At 40.1% G+C, this 14,870-nt stretch overlaps 1 protein-coding gene across 1 annotated transcript in view; it reads right to left on the bottom strand.

Annotated features, from left to right (window-relative positions):
- Positions 1 to 7,492, bottom strand: part of LOC127650245 (cytosolic 5'-nucleotidase 3-like) — a 116,252-nt gene extending 108,760 nt beyond the window's left edge. Inside the window, exons 1-4 of the mRNA XM_052135558.1 lie at positions 6,719 to 7,492; positions 4,875 to 4,934; positions 4,681 to 4,773; positions 4,477 to 4,562 (exon numbers count right to left, since the gene is read on the bottom strand). Of these exons, the coding sequence (XP_051991518.1) occupies positions 4,477 to 4,506 (30 nt within the window). The 5' untranslated portion in view covers positions 4,507 to 4,562; positions 4,681 to 4,773; positions 4,875 to 4,934; positions 6,719 to 7,492. The remainder of the gene's footprint in view (positions 1 to 4,476; positions 4,563 to 4,680; positions 4,774 to 4,874; positions 4,935 to 6,718) is intronic.
- Between the last annotated feature and the right edge of the window lie 7,378 nt (positions 7,493 to 14,870).

Here is a 14,870-nt window from a genome sequence, read left to right as displayed (position 1 = left end):
AAAACAAATGACTCTCACTCCAACGGCGTACAGCCACTGTCTGTCTTCGCTTCAATGGGATGCATGAGCGAAACTGGCAAAGGCAGACTCATACTCAGATTTACATTTATGCATTTGGCAGACGCTTTTATCCAAAGCGAATTACAGTGCACTTATTACAGGGACAATCCCCCCAGAGCAACCTGGAGTTAAGTGCCTTGCTCAAGGACACAATGGTGGTGGCTGTGGGGATCGAACCAGCGACCTTCTGATTCACAGTTATGTGCTTTAGCCCACTACGCCACCACCACTCCATAATGATTGATGATAGGTGATTGTCGCTTTTAGTGGTATAACTGAACTTCTTTTTCTTCATCCACCATATTGGGTGTTTCAACTTCTCCCCCTCTTTTATAATACCTGCGCTCCGTCTCGGGCTAAATAGTCTCTGATGGAGCATTATTTATTCAAGCATGAAATAATGTGGTTCTAAACGGCAAGAGAAGGGTTGCTTTGGTGTTAAATTATAACCTACTGTCAGAAGAAGACTCTTTACACAGGTACGATGTCAATAAACCTTAAACGAACACAGAACACAGAACGTTCAGCCCTCCTGTCAACCGCTGTTGTTTCACTACAGACTGATTGCAGCACTATATGTCTTGTTTGATTTCTCTCTCAGACTAGTAATTGTGTTAAAGTTGGTGTTCTGTGTAGTGAAGGCACTTTTTGTAAGTTAACTCCTATTAAAAGAGTAACATGTACAACAAGTGTACATGGTTGGGAAGTATAAGAAGTTGTCACCCTTGAAATTTTATGATGATGAGATGTCCTTGACCTCGTGTATTAAGTCATAACACAGGCAGCCATCTTGATTGTTTTGGTTGGATAGATAATATGACTAAAAATGCGTCCTTGTTTTCCAAAGCATCCGTTTTCACAGTCCACACTTCAACGCAAAAGCTGCATTCCCTTACAACTTCAGTCCACTTGACATTGCGTATGGGGAGTGCCTTCATACATGACCTATTTGTAACCTCTCTACAATAACGGCACTATTCTAATATTGGCTATGGTTTTTGAGCCCCGCCTGTTTCCGCGCAAACTGGAAATTCTGAGGAAATGGTGTCTGTGCACCTGTTTTATAAAAATGTCCTCCTTCAAGACAGCGATTACCTCTTGTCTCGAAGCCCTCTACCTTCGCCATCGATACACACCAGTCAATCTTTACAGCAGTGAGAAGACTCTCCACTCCCCTGCAGTGCTCCGGCAAACATCACTCCACCTTGCCGCTTGGCGCTTCGCTGGTGAACAGACCTCAGCATCCTTATTCTCCGCAGCACGTAGGCAGGTGTAGAGTATCCTTTTAAAGCAACTTGTACTTGTGTGTTATAAATATAAGTTATATAAGTTAAATATAAAATTAAATATTAAAGTTAAATATTAAATATAAATCTATATTTATATTTATATATCTAGAAGAGCCAATAACGTGTTCACGTATTTTTCAAGATGTCGTTCCGTAAGTGTTCCTTGTGTGAGAGACACACCCCGCTGTCAGACAATCATGAGAGCTGTGTTTTCTGTCTGGGCATAGCCGTGGGTCCGCGCCCACGCAGAGTCAGCTTTCATGGAGACAGACTGTCCTCACTGTGCCCTCGTTCTGAGGGATGATTCGGCGTCTCGCGCCCTCCCACCAGGCTCTTCTGTGATACCTGAGGGTTCACACGAGGAGGCACGGTGGGGCCGTGAAGGAGGAGCATGTGGCCTCATCTCATTTGGTGGATCTGATGCTGGGGATGATAAGGATGACAGCGAGGGCAAGGGCCGTATAGGCACCAGTGACAGGGAGATGTTTCACGTCCTTGCAAGGGCGGTCGAAGAACTCAATCTCGAGTGGCCTCCCCCAGAGGTACCTGGACAGACTTGCCTTGATGAGTGGTTCTTGCAGTCCGGATGCCGTCAAGCAGCTGCGCCCCGCAGATCTGCCCCGTTCTTCTCTGAGGTGCACAGCGAACTATCTAAGTCCTGGCACGCACCCCTCTCAGCGCACACGCGCAGTGACTACGTTCTCACGAATGTGGACCACGGGGAAAAGAACGGCTATGCCAAACTACCCCAGGTGGAGGAGGCGGTAGCGGCACATCTCTGCCCAATGAGTAGCAGGGCATGGAAATCGCGCCCCATTCATCCTTCTAAGCCTTGTTGGCAGATGCCCACACTAGCGGGAAAAGCCTACTTACCAAATGGCCGGCGAAATGCAAATACGTCTTTCCTCTGGTATGCCTGATCCACTCTGTCATATGTAAAGTCCGGGAGGACAAGAAACGGTTCTATTAGTTGCACTGAAATGGCCCAACCAGCCATGGTTTCCGGCAATGATAGAGATGCTGTACAGCCCACCATGGGAAATACCGCTGAGGAGGGATCTCCTCTCTCAGGCGCACGGCACAATCTGGCATCCCCAGCCCCAACTGTGGAACCTGCATGTGTGGCCCCTGAACGGGGCGCACTACACATGCCAGAACTGACGCGCACAGTCATGAACACCATTTTACAAGCCAGAGCACTGTCCACAAGACGCCTCTATGCACTAAAAATTGAAGGTTTTCACTGACTGGTGTCTCTCACATAGTAAGAACCCAGTAAACTGCCAAATAAATGAAATTCTAATATTACTTCAAGAGTGATTAGACGCAGGACTCACCCCGTCAACACTCAAACTGTATGTGGCAAGCATGATGCAGGCTCTGGCCTCAGTAAAACGGGTCGGTGACCTAAATGCATTATCGGTCAACAATTTATGTCTGGAGTTTGGCCCCGGTCTTTCAAGAGCCACTGTCAAACCCAGGAAAGGCTATGTACCTAAGGTCCTGACCACACCCTTCAAAGTGCAGGTGGTTCACCTTCAGGCCTTATTCCCTCCTACATTTAATTCAGATGAGGAACAATCATTGCATTTGTGCATTTGTTATGCCCTGTGCGGGTGCTACATACAAATGTTGAACGTATTTGCCAGTTCAGACTGTCTGATCAGGTCTTTATATGCTATGGAGGATGCACAAAAGGAATGTCTGTCTCCAAGCAAAGACTTTCTCACTGGATTGTCGATGCAATTACCCTGGCTTATGAATCGCAGGATCAGACTTGACCAATTGGTGTTAAAGCACACTCAACTAGAGGCATGGCCTCCTCATGGGCATGGATGAACGGTGTGTCCTTACAAGACATATGTTTGCAGCAGGATGGCCCTCGTAAAACATGGTCACACGGTTTTACAACCTAGACGTCTCTTTCTTCACAAGTCCTCTCTGTTTAGAGCACTTGCTATTCATTGGCCATATATATATATACCGAGGCATACACATGTTGGTCGCCGTCCCACAAGACTGCGCCGCCATGTTTCCTCTCTAGAAAGTTATGTCGTGTAGTGCGGTGTGATGGGATTCTGCTCCCCATATGCATTAGTAATCGCAATGTCAAGTGGACTGAAGTCGTAAGGGAACGTCACGGTTACGTATGTAACATCGGTTCCCTGAGACGAAGGGAACATGACATTGCAAACGCTACCCACACTACAAGACTCCTTGCTCTCAGTCAGAGATTCTGAGGAAATGGTGTCTGTGCATCTGTTTTACAGTTTGTGCCAAAACAGGTGGGGCTCAAGCACCATAGCCAATATTAGAATATTGTTGTTATTGTAGAGAGTTTTCAAATAGGTTGTGTATGAAGGCACATATGTGTTAGTAAACGCAATGTCTCGTTCCCTTCGTCTCAGGGAACCGAGGTTACGTACGTAACCGAGACGTTTTCAAATGTATCCACTTTGGAGTGCATTTTCAAAAAGCTCAGTGTGCGTTACAAAAACACCATCTCAGTGTGGACGGAAGGCCAAAACGGAGAGAAAAAGATGCGTTTTCAAACGAAAACGTATTAGTGTGGACTAGGCCTCAATCTTACCAACACAAATCTATCGTGAAAGAATTAAACAATTTAAAAGATGAAAACAGTCAACTGAATCAGGGGAAATTTATTTTGAATGATCTGATCTAATGTGTTAAGAGATACAATACAAATAAATTCTGTAAAAGTATTTGACTTGATATTTTCAGCAGTTTATTATTGTATTTAGTATAGGCATGGCAGCTGTGGCTCAGGTGGTAGAGCGGGTTGGCCACTAATCGCAAGGTTGGTGGTTCGATTCCCAGCCCACATGACGAAGTGTCCTTTGGCAAAACACTGAACCCCAAGTTGCTCCAAATGGCAGGCTAGCACCTTGAATGGCAGCTCTACTGTCATTGGTGTGTGTGTGTGTGTGAATGGGTGAATGATTCACAGTGTAAAGTGCTTTGCAAACCGCTAAGGTTAAAAAAGCACTATATAAGTGCAGACCATTTAGTATAGTAAAGTATATTATTTAAATCATTAGTATAGCAATTTCAAATTGATTGTTGATACAAGCCTTTACTTATGTAAAGAAAGAATAAGTCTATTTACCTGTTTCAGTGATGTCACTTTTCCCCGCATCTGCCATATTTGTGACCATCAGCGGGAGGAAACAATGGCGGTGAATGGAAAAACACCTGTGAAACGAGATCATGAAAAAGATAAAAAATTGCTTTTGGTTAAAATCATATATATGCATACTGTATATCACACAAACATGCACTTATTTATGTGTATTTGTATTTGCAGAAGTACTTTCTCATTTGTAATGAATGTGTTCTCTGGTGCATGGAGACTTTTTAATGGACACACGTCCAGTGAGTCCATCACACGTTCTTGAGGGAGAAACTTGAAAAGTGCCACATAAGTATGAACACAGTTAACTTTAGGAACCTGAAGAGCGAAGACAGAAAGCACTTTGACCATGCTGAAAATATGTGAAAACGTACTTATTTAGTGATGACTGAGTGTTGATTTATCATGTCTCCATTGAACAATCTGTGTCATAACTGCTGAAAAACAGACAGAACACAGAAATGTGACTGTACCTTTGATATCTCCTCCAGCTCAGAGTTCACATTCTCAGAAACACACACATAATGTTTACAAATATATTACAATAAATTTGGTTTGGAAGCACAGCAGCTCTCTGTGTTGTGTCTTCCTCTGTTCAGTGTTTCTTGTGCACAACATATTAAATGTGCTGCTGTTCTGCAGTTCCTCTCAGGGATCATTATGTCTAGAATATAACAATTGATCATTAAAATCTAAAATCTAATGCATTCATTTATGTCTTAAGTTATGATTTAGTGTTTACATTTTCATGAAAAATGTGTTAGAGTAGCCCCATGCTTAACAGGAATAAAACAGGGCAAAAAGTACAGTGTATTCAATAGTTTGTGCTGTTGTTTAAAGTGGTGTTGATCATTCAGCTGACAAAATGTTAAAAATACATCTTTCCAAAAGAACTTCAGTATCTCCAGAAAGCTTGAGTTCTGAGAATTAGATGTGATTGAGGACCTTTATACAGCTTTATACAGTGTGTGCTATTGTACAGAGTGTAGTATAAGCAGCTGATGGACTCACCTATACTCCCCTCAGCTGTATCTGTAGTTGGTACAGCCCAAACTGAATATGTGTGTGTTCCTTTAACAAGTTTTATAGGGTGACGCTGACCTGAGCAGTAAGGAAGTCCAGTTCATGAAATCCCGGCTTGTGTGTTCTTATTTGTTACTCATCTATCATAAGAAGTTACAGAACAGACTGTAAGTCTCTCTGTTTGTTTTTATCTGTGTCTATTTAATATGACATCTACCCTAACTTGGAGAACTACCTGTAAATAATCTAAAGAATGCAGACTTTAAAAGGGTTAAACCAAAAAAAAAAAACACAATATGTGTTATATATATAGCTGTTTCACATAAATATGTCTACAATATAAGTTTAGTTCTTCTCTCAGCATTCTCTGTGTTTTCAGTCTCCTCAGACACACATTTATTCTTCTGCTGAGGCTCCTCTTCATCCCCAAAAACACAATCAATGATTCACTCAATAATGAAAAGAATATGTGATTAATATTCAGGGAAAAAAGTAGTTTTTTGGTAATAGAATAAAAGAGATATATACAATCATTCAGAAGTGGCTGAAATACTGAATCCATGAAAAATGTATTTAATAAAGAGGTTAAAGTTTGAACTACATCAATATCTAAAAGTAATCCGTCTATTGTCAATAAATACTGATATTTAATATAGCCGAGGCTCTCAGCTTTCCAATGACTCCTAGACACCAGTAGGCCTACGGATGATGAGTGAGTGTTCATGGTAAGCAGGGACGTGCACAGACATTTTTGGGGGCAGGGGCTCAAGTGGAAAAAAAGGGCACTTTGCATAATTATTTAGTAAAAAAAAATTTTTAAACAAAACATACAAAATATTAACACAACTCTGACTTCCTTACCAATTTATTTGAATTCCCTCACACTCACGCAATATATATTAACAGATTTCGTTTGACTTGGTGGCTGTATAGATTCCTAAAATAATTCCCACTGGTTAAATGCTGTTTAAACAAGGCTAATATTATTAATAATTTAACAATTACATTTACCAAATAAATCCAATTAGCATAGAAAAACCAACATACACGTTCAGTAAGACACTGACTAATTGTGATATTACAAGTGACCTTAATATAGTAGGCTAATATATTGCCATTGATTACTGCAGGTAAATCAACGTGTTACTATATAAAACTAAATAGGCTATGTATTTTTAAAAAAAAACATCCTCACCATCAGCATTGGTGTGTTCCACCTCAACATGTCCGAAGAAGATGTTTGTGGGCTGTCCATCAAGCAGGATGCGGACATACACCATCACACACTACTTGACAGGCATTTCGGTGTCTCCATCATTGATGATTGAGATGTACTGAGCTGACGATACTTTATCTGCGGTGTTCTCGTTGATGGTATCTGCTATCACGCCGATGATGTTGGCACATAACTTGTCATTTGCTTACGCCATGTAGATTTCAACACTGTTCATTTTCATGAGCTGCAACATGGGTTTACATTTAGTAAAGGTGAGCTATTCTATGGCGGTGTTCAATTTCACGTTCAGCTCTGCCAATTGAGCGGAATGTCCGGCAGCATCTTGGTGATTAAAAGCTTCAACAATCGAACCTGATCCTGAATTCTTTGGCACACACTGATTTTGGCATTTCTTGTGCTTGGCACTCTCCCCGTGTTTAATTAAGCTCTTGCGCTTAAAATGTATGGATTCAGTGGCGAATGCAGTGTTACCTGCAACCTCTGTCACAGAATTTACAGTGAGCCTTTTTTATAGCGGAGACACTCTAAGTCTTTCAGCCACTCACTCCGAAAACTGTAAGCCTTCTTTTCTGCTGGTGGATCCAGATTCACCACATGATCGCCATAACCAACTTCAGGAGTTACATTAGCTGTAACTTTAGGCGGCTTACAAAATAAATCTCAGTGTTGTATTCAACTTCTCTCTTCAGCTCTTAACATTTTGCATGCTAGTTAGCTCCCTGTCACGTGACATGGAGCACGGTGAAAAGGAGTGATTGACGGCTAATATTAACCAATCCAAAATCTGCTTTAGATTTAAGAACGTAAAGATCAAGAATGTAAAGTTAAATTGGTTATGAAATGTTGAATGTAGCGGATGACTGGTCACTCTATCAGCTCACAGCAGGCACATAGTGCAGTAGTTAGCGAATGTTTTGTAGAGAAATGAAAACCGGTTGTGTCCCAACAATTATTTGCTTTCGCACAGATGCTCCCAAATATATTTTGAGGACGCCCAGATGACATTTCGGGAGCATATGCGACCAAAATGGTTGCAATTTCGAGACTTGTATCCTATTCACCTGCAGTGTCTTGACAAATAAAGCAAATTATCTAATTTTAATCAGTTAACACCTAATTTGCATATCAATGTGGCGATTGTGATGACGTTATTAAACACAAATTTGACAGTATTCACCTGTAATGTCTCCAATAAGTACAGTATATTGGCCTGTATGGCCATGATATATTGCCTTAGCTAGACTTTAGCTAACCTATTACATTAGCTAGTAGCTCATGAGTCATGAATGTTAGCAAGACACTAGTTAACTATATTTGCTTTTGGCTAATTAGCTGTAAAGTCGAGGCACTGTACACAACGCGGAGGGAGGGGGGGAGGGAGGGTGGTCATCGACAGAATCTCATCTACCGACCTGATGTTTTGATTTTTTATTTGATAAATATATTTGTTTGACAGGGAAGCTGTGCGCAAACAGGATATATTAATTTATTTATATATATATAAAAAACACCCCAGAAAAAAGGGCACTTTCTCTCGAGGAAGAAAAAGGGCGGGCTCAAGCCACCTTTTATGTCTATGTGTGCACGTGCCTGATGGTGAGTGTTCATCTGCGTAATGCAGCATCTGCATTTCTGATCTGGATCTGTAAACACGCACACACGAGCACACACACACGAGCACACACACACACACACACACACACACACACACACACACACACACACACAAAACAGTTGGGTTAAAAATAACCCAAAAATGTTAGAAATAACTTAATATAATGACCCACCTATTGGGTAAAATAAAATGAACCCAACAGTTTAATGCTATTATACTCACACTCAATCTATTACATGAGTATGTAGAATATATAATATAAACATAATTAATTTGAGAATGGTGCTGTTCAAATATTCTACTCTTTAAATCAGACATTGTTTTGTGGTTGTCCCACACATACCTTGTGTGTTCACAACACATAATTGATCATTGGTCAGTAAAGTTGAGCCTTTTCCTTTTGAACAGACTGAGAAAAAACACAAAAGGGAAGAAAGGATTCGTCTTACCATAAATATAAATACTAATGTTCTATATACTAGGAAATAAAACCTACACTTATACACAATGCATTTAAAAGCATAATGATGTGTTTTCACAAGTACCTAAATAGTTACTGTAAGCACTAGAGCTAGGCATGCTCCACAAATGAAAGTCTTGCTGAATCTTGGCTCATCTACACTATACTTTGTAAAGCTGCTTTGAAACGTTTTGTATTATGAGTATAATTTCTCAAGTACAGGCTCTTTTGACGCTCCACTCAAAGTTAAAATATTTTCAATTTTGAAGCTGTTGACACTACCTTTTTGAAACATAAGCTAATGATTACTGGATGAAGGCTGGACAATTTGGATGAAGTATCATTATGTAAGGCAGTGCCAGCGCTAAAATCTCTTATGTATGTGGAGCACAGATGATGCGGATGCCCTGACGCAAATCATGAATGTGCCTTCATGATTGCTGAAGCAAAGCAGATCATTCTTAGTCTAATTGATGTACATTGCATTTTTCATCCTACCAAGAGATAGTACACCTTCTACTCTGCCAGACATAAAAGTTATTCTAGGTTGGATTACATACTTATATCTCATGCTGCATACTCAGAATTACACAGTGTTGATATAAAGTCTTGTCCTTTATCTGATCATAGTGTGGTCTCAGCTAAAATCTCTCTTGTGTCTGCACCTTCTAGAGCATCACGTTGGTGTTTTAATTCCACACTGTTACAAAATAAAGATTTCTGTGCAATGCTCAAAAAAGAGTTGAGTTGGTTTATAGAGATAAATGCTGGTTCGGTGGATGATCCCCGCTTGCTCAGGGATGCTATTAAAGGTTGCATACGGTCTTCTTTTGTGTCCCAATTAAGTAAGTCTAGATTGTAGGAAATAAGCACTCTCGAGACAAAATTAAACAGGCTGGAGCATTGTCAGCAAATTTGTCACTTTGAAGATGTTCAGAAAGAAATAAAGGTGATGCATACAGAATTCATTATTACGGCATAGAGTTTTTAATGCACAAAGTTAGAAGAACTTATCACTTCAATGGTGCAAAACCAAGTCACCTTTTAGCACTTAGCAGGGGCGTTGCTAGGATCTTGATACATTGGGGGCTTAGCCCAGTCCCCCCCACCCACCCCCGCCCGCCCGCCCGCTTTTGGTAACTACTTCTTCTACTCATAGGCACATAATAATAAGCAATAATAATATAAATGGGGGGTCTGGGGGACCTCCCCCAGGAAATGTTGGCTATTAAACACTTCATTTCCTGCATTCAGGTGCATTTTTTTTTTTTTAGCATTTTAAATGATAGGTAAAAAGATAGAATGCTTTATTTGTAGAACTGTAACAGCTATTCACAGAAACACAAATAAATAATACATGAATATTAAATAATTAATAATGTATCCTGAATTTTACTTGTAACATTGGATAATGGGAAAAGGTAGAGGTGACTTGTTGAGTCAGTGACATGAATCTAATTATCTATTAATCTAACCAAATTAACCTCAAAAACATGAAGTTTAGTACTGTTTTCCAAGCTCACTCACTTTGGGATTGTAGTCGAGGCCGTTTGCTGGCCTCAGGAGGTGGAGGACTGCCGTCTTGACGGCGCTTAAAAAATTGCCGGATATCCATTTTTACATTAGACGTTTGGGCTAGTGAGTGACGGATGAATCTTGATGCAGTCTGCTGCTTCCTGCTGATTGGTCAACAAGACAGCACGCTGTATATAGCTGGTAGTAGTCAATATCGATGCACGCGCATGGAGCGCATTATGAAAGACTTCGTCTTAGGTTTAAACAACCTATGAAACTATAAATGAACAATATGAAACTAAAACGACATAAGCTTTAATTTAAAGTGGCTTAGGAACTATCTATTTAGAGGTGGATAAACGCAATTTAGAGGTGGATAAACCCACTTTGGAGGTGGGTAAACGCTATTTCCGAATTTTGGGAGGTGCGTAAACGGCGTTTATGTGCATTTAGCCTCCACTACATCCCTGAATAACGTTAATTTACACATCGTGTTTCAATCGCCAAATCAGATGTATAGGCTACTTCATCTACATTCCTCACGAGAAACGGATTATGGCTCACAAAATGGATTAGCTATAGGCGAAATAGTAAGGTCCCACGTACTTTATATATACAGTACATGTTCTGCATTAATACCACAGTGAGTAACTTACAGGGCTAGTAAGTTAGACCAGGGTTTGCTTAAGAGCCTTCACCGACCTGAGCTTAATGATGAGGGAACGGCGCCAGTAGATAACTCTTCTTGCCTCCCTCGTATCGTTCATGACTCCTTATTTTACTTTTTAAAAAGTGTCTAATGTCCATAATAGCTACCACCAGAAGCCACAAACAACAATGACAGTCAAGCCCTAAAGCTGTAAGTTAACCGATGACTCTTTCAGGCTCTCTCCTCTGGTGCGCACTCTAAATACAAGCATTCTGTAACCATAGTAACTTTGATCTGCTTGAACACATTTTAATCATCTTTAATACATGATTCCGAAGGATAGATTAAAAGACCCGGTACATTTTTTTAAATAAATACAAAATTATTAAAAAATAATAATAATTATGAATAAATTCAATTTTTTGAGATCCGGGGCTATAAAAAAAACATCCGGGGCTCATGTCTAACGACGCGCCTGGCACTTAGATTAAGGAATGGTGAAAAAAATTCAAATATTATGGCAATTCAATCTACTAATAGCTTGATAAGTGAACCTAAAGCTATAAATAGAGAGTTTAAAGATTTTTATCAGAATTTATATAGGCCGGATTTAGTTTTCAGTAAAACTTTATGTGACCAATTTATTCAAGATTTGACTCTTACATGTCTCTCGGAAGAAGAGGGTACATCTTTAAATGTTCCTATTTCGTTAAATGAGTTAAGGGATGCTCTTGTACGTATGAAGAGGGGTAGATCTCCGGGATGGGATGGAATACCACCTGAACTATACCTTTCTTTCTGGGATGAGCTGGGACAGCCTCTGTTGAATATGATTCATTAATCTATTTGGGTGGGTGTTTTTAATAATAGTGCTAATATGGCCATTACTACTCTTTTACCTCAGCCTAATAAAGACTTGACCAAGGTGCGGCAATTATAGACCAGTATCTCTGTTAAACAGTGATGTGAAATTGTTCGCCAAAGATTTGGCCTCCCGTTAGATGCATTCATGACTAAATTGGTGCATAACGATCAGACTGGTTTCATTAAATCTCGTCTTGCGGCCGATAATGTTTGCCGGTTATTGCACATCATACACGTGACTAGTGGAATGGACATACCGTGTGCAACTCTGTCTTTAGATGCTGAGAAAGCCTTTGACTGGCTTGAATGGCATTACCTTTGGTCAGTATTGGAGCATCTTGGTTTAGGCAGAGATTATATTAATATGGTAAAGGTATTATATGTCAATCCCTCTGCTGTGGTCATGATAGGGGGCATCACCTCTTCAAAATTTTCTATATTACGTGTGACTCGTCAGGGATGCCCTCTCTCACCACTCTTGTTTGCACTCTCTCTTGAGCCTCTTGCACAGAAAATTCATCAACATTCTTTGGTTAGTCCTATCACTTTTAGTAACACTTCTCATAGAATCTCGTTATATGCAGATGACATTCTTTTTTATATGTTAGTAATACTGCTGTGTCTATTCATCATATTTTGTCAGTATTAAACTCTTTTAGCCAATTCTCTGGGTATAAGATTAATTGGAACAAATCCTCATTAATGCACTTAAATATTTCATCCTCTAAGTCGGTTTTACCATCTTTTATACCGATAGTAACCAGCTTTAAATATTTGGGTGTGGATATATTTCCATCTCTACACACAATAGCTCTGAAAAATATCCAGGGTATATATAATTTTGTAGAGATGGACTTGACTCGCTGGTCAACACTATCTTTTTCTTTACAAGCTCGGATTTCTGTCATCAAAATGGATATTTTACCTCACGTAAATTTTCTCTATGATACCTCTGTCTCCATCTTTAGATTTCTGGTCTAAATTGCAAAAATTGTTTTCCAAGTTCATATGGAACGGCAAGTCCCCTCGTATAAAGTATTTAACATTAATTTGTTGCAAGGATGCTGGTGGACTTGCACTTCCAGACTTTAAGCTTTATCATTGGGCTTTTACATTACGACCTCTCACGGTATGGTTAAAGCCTGGTTCTGCTGTATCTTGGCAACCAGTTGAATTTAATCTGGTTTTACCTTATAGATTACAGGATTTAATTTATTGTAATACTCCGTTGAAGAGTGTAAAACAGTGTTTTGGCCCAATAATAGCATATCTCCTTTCTACCTTCAATGTATTCCCCATGATGACTATAAATGGCATTCTCATTCTCCATTATTCCGTAATCATGGTCTTCTTTCAGATAATAAGCCTTTTGTTTTCTAAGAGTGGAGTGATAGAGGGATTCATGTTTTGGCTGATGTTTGCGGGGACAATGGTTTACGAATGTTTAATGATCTACGTGCTGAATATAATTTACCAGGCACTTCATTTTTCTATGATCTGTGCCTGAGATCTGCCATGCGTGCATATGGGGTTCCTTGGGGCTCTAGTATTCCCTGTCTTACTTTGCATACGTTGCTTACTTCATGTGGAAATACAAGGGGTATAGTTTCATCCCTGTACATGTTGTTTCTGGAGGCTTCTTACAAAAAGTTACCAGTTGTAGATGTTTGGAGCAGAGATATTTATGGGATTGGTTCAGATGACAGTAATGACATATGTTGGGACTCAATATGGGCTAACCACAAACATGTCTCTAAAAATCCTAATCATCAATTGATCCATTTCAAGATGAAATCCCACATTGCAGTGGAGCACCGAGTAACAGATCAATGTCACAGTCCCAAGAATGGTGAGGTGGAAATTGAGAGGCCTTTTGGGGACTGAACACATTGGTGAATTCCTTGTAAACAGGTTTACCTCTTTGGCATTGGTAGGTCTCTCAACATTGATGGTAAAGCACTGGATAGGCCCCTTCAGAGTAAAGGTTTTAATGGTAGAGGGATGATGTGGATTGCACAGGCAGGACGAAAAGCAAGAATCGCTCCAGGCACACACCTCTCTGTTGGTCCTTGAAACTGTTTTATGACGAGCACCAGGACGACATCAGTGAAGCACTCATCCAAAATTAGGAAGGAGTTGGTGGTGGTATCTATTGGGGCTGACTGTTCACTGGACACTGATGAAGATGAAGTAGGCAGCACTCTTATTATAGTGTCCAGGTTGCGTTGAATCTGACTCATTATGTCTTCATGGCAATGGAGAGTTTGCCCCTGAGCAGAGGATTTGTTGAAACCGATCAGGTCCTGCTGGATCCATAGTGTGGTCGAGTCTTCTGTCACAGAGCAGAACTCGAAGATCAGGGTGAACCCAAGCACAGTGTTTATTAAACTGAACAAAAGAGAATAATATATAATAACAGGTATTCTTGCCAAAAGGAGATATACAACAATACATACAAGGATTAATATACCTGCTCACACATAGAGGAGAGATCAGTGTGGTCTAGATGAGACTTGGCAAAGACTGAGGGAAATAGTTGAGTAAACAGTGCGTCCGGAAAGTATTCACAGCGATTCCCTTTTTCCACATTTTGTTATGTTACAGCCTTATTCCAAAATTTATAAAATTCATTATTTTCCTCAAAACAACACCTTGTAATGACAACGTGAAAGAAGTTTGTTTGAAATCTTTGCAAATGTATTAAATATAAAAAACGAGGACCCTCAAAATTGAGCTCAGGTGGATCCTGTTTCAAAGGATCATCTTTGAGATGTTTCTACAACTTGATTGGAGTTCACCTGTGGTCAATTCAGTTGATTGGACAAGATTTAGAATGGCACACAATTGTCTTTATAAGGTCCCACAGTTAACAGTGCATGTCAGAGCACAAACCAAGCCATGAAGTCCAAGGAATTGTCTGTAAACCTCAGAGACAGGATTGTACCGAGGCACACATCTGGGGAAGGGTACAGAAAAATGTCTGCAGCATTGAAGATCCCAATGAGCA

The sequence above is a fragment of the Xyrauchen texanus genome, chromosome 10 (genome assembly GCF_025860055.1).
Source record: "Xyrauchen texanus isolate HMW12.3.18 chromosome 10, RBS_HiC_50CHRs, whole genome shotgun sequence".
Taxonomy (NCBI): domain Eukaryota; kingdom Metazoa; phylum Chordata; class Actinopteri; order Cypriniformes; family Catostomidae; genus Xyrauchen; species Xyrauchen texanus.
This window is presented reverse-complemented; position numbering and strand designations above follow the sequence as displayed.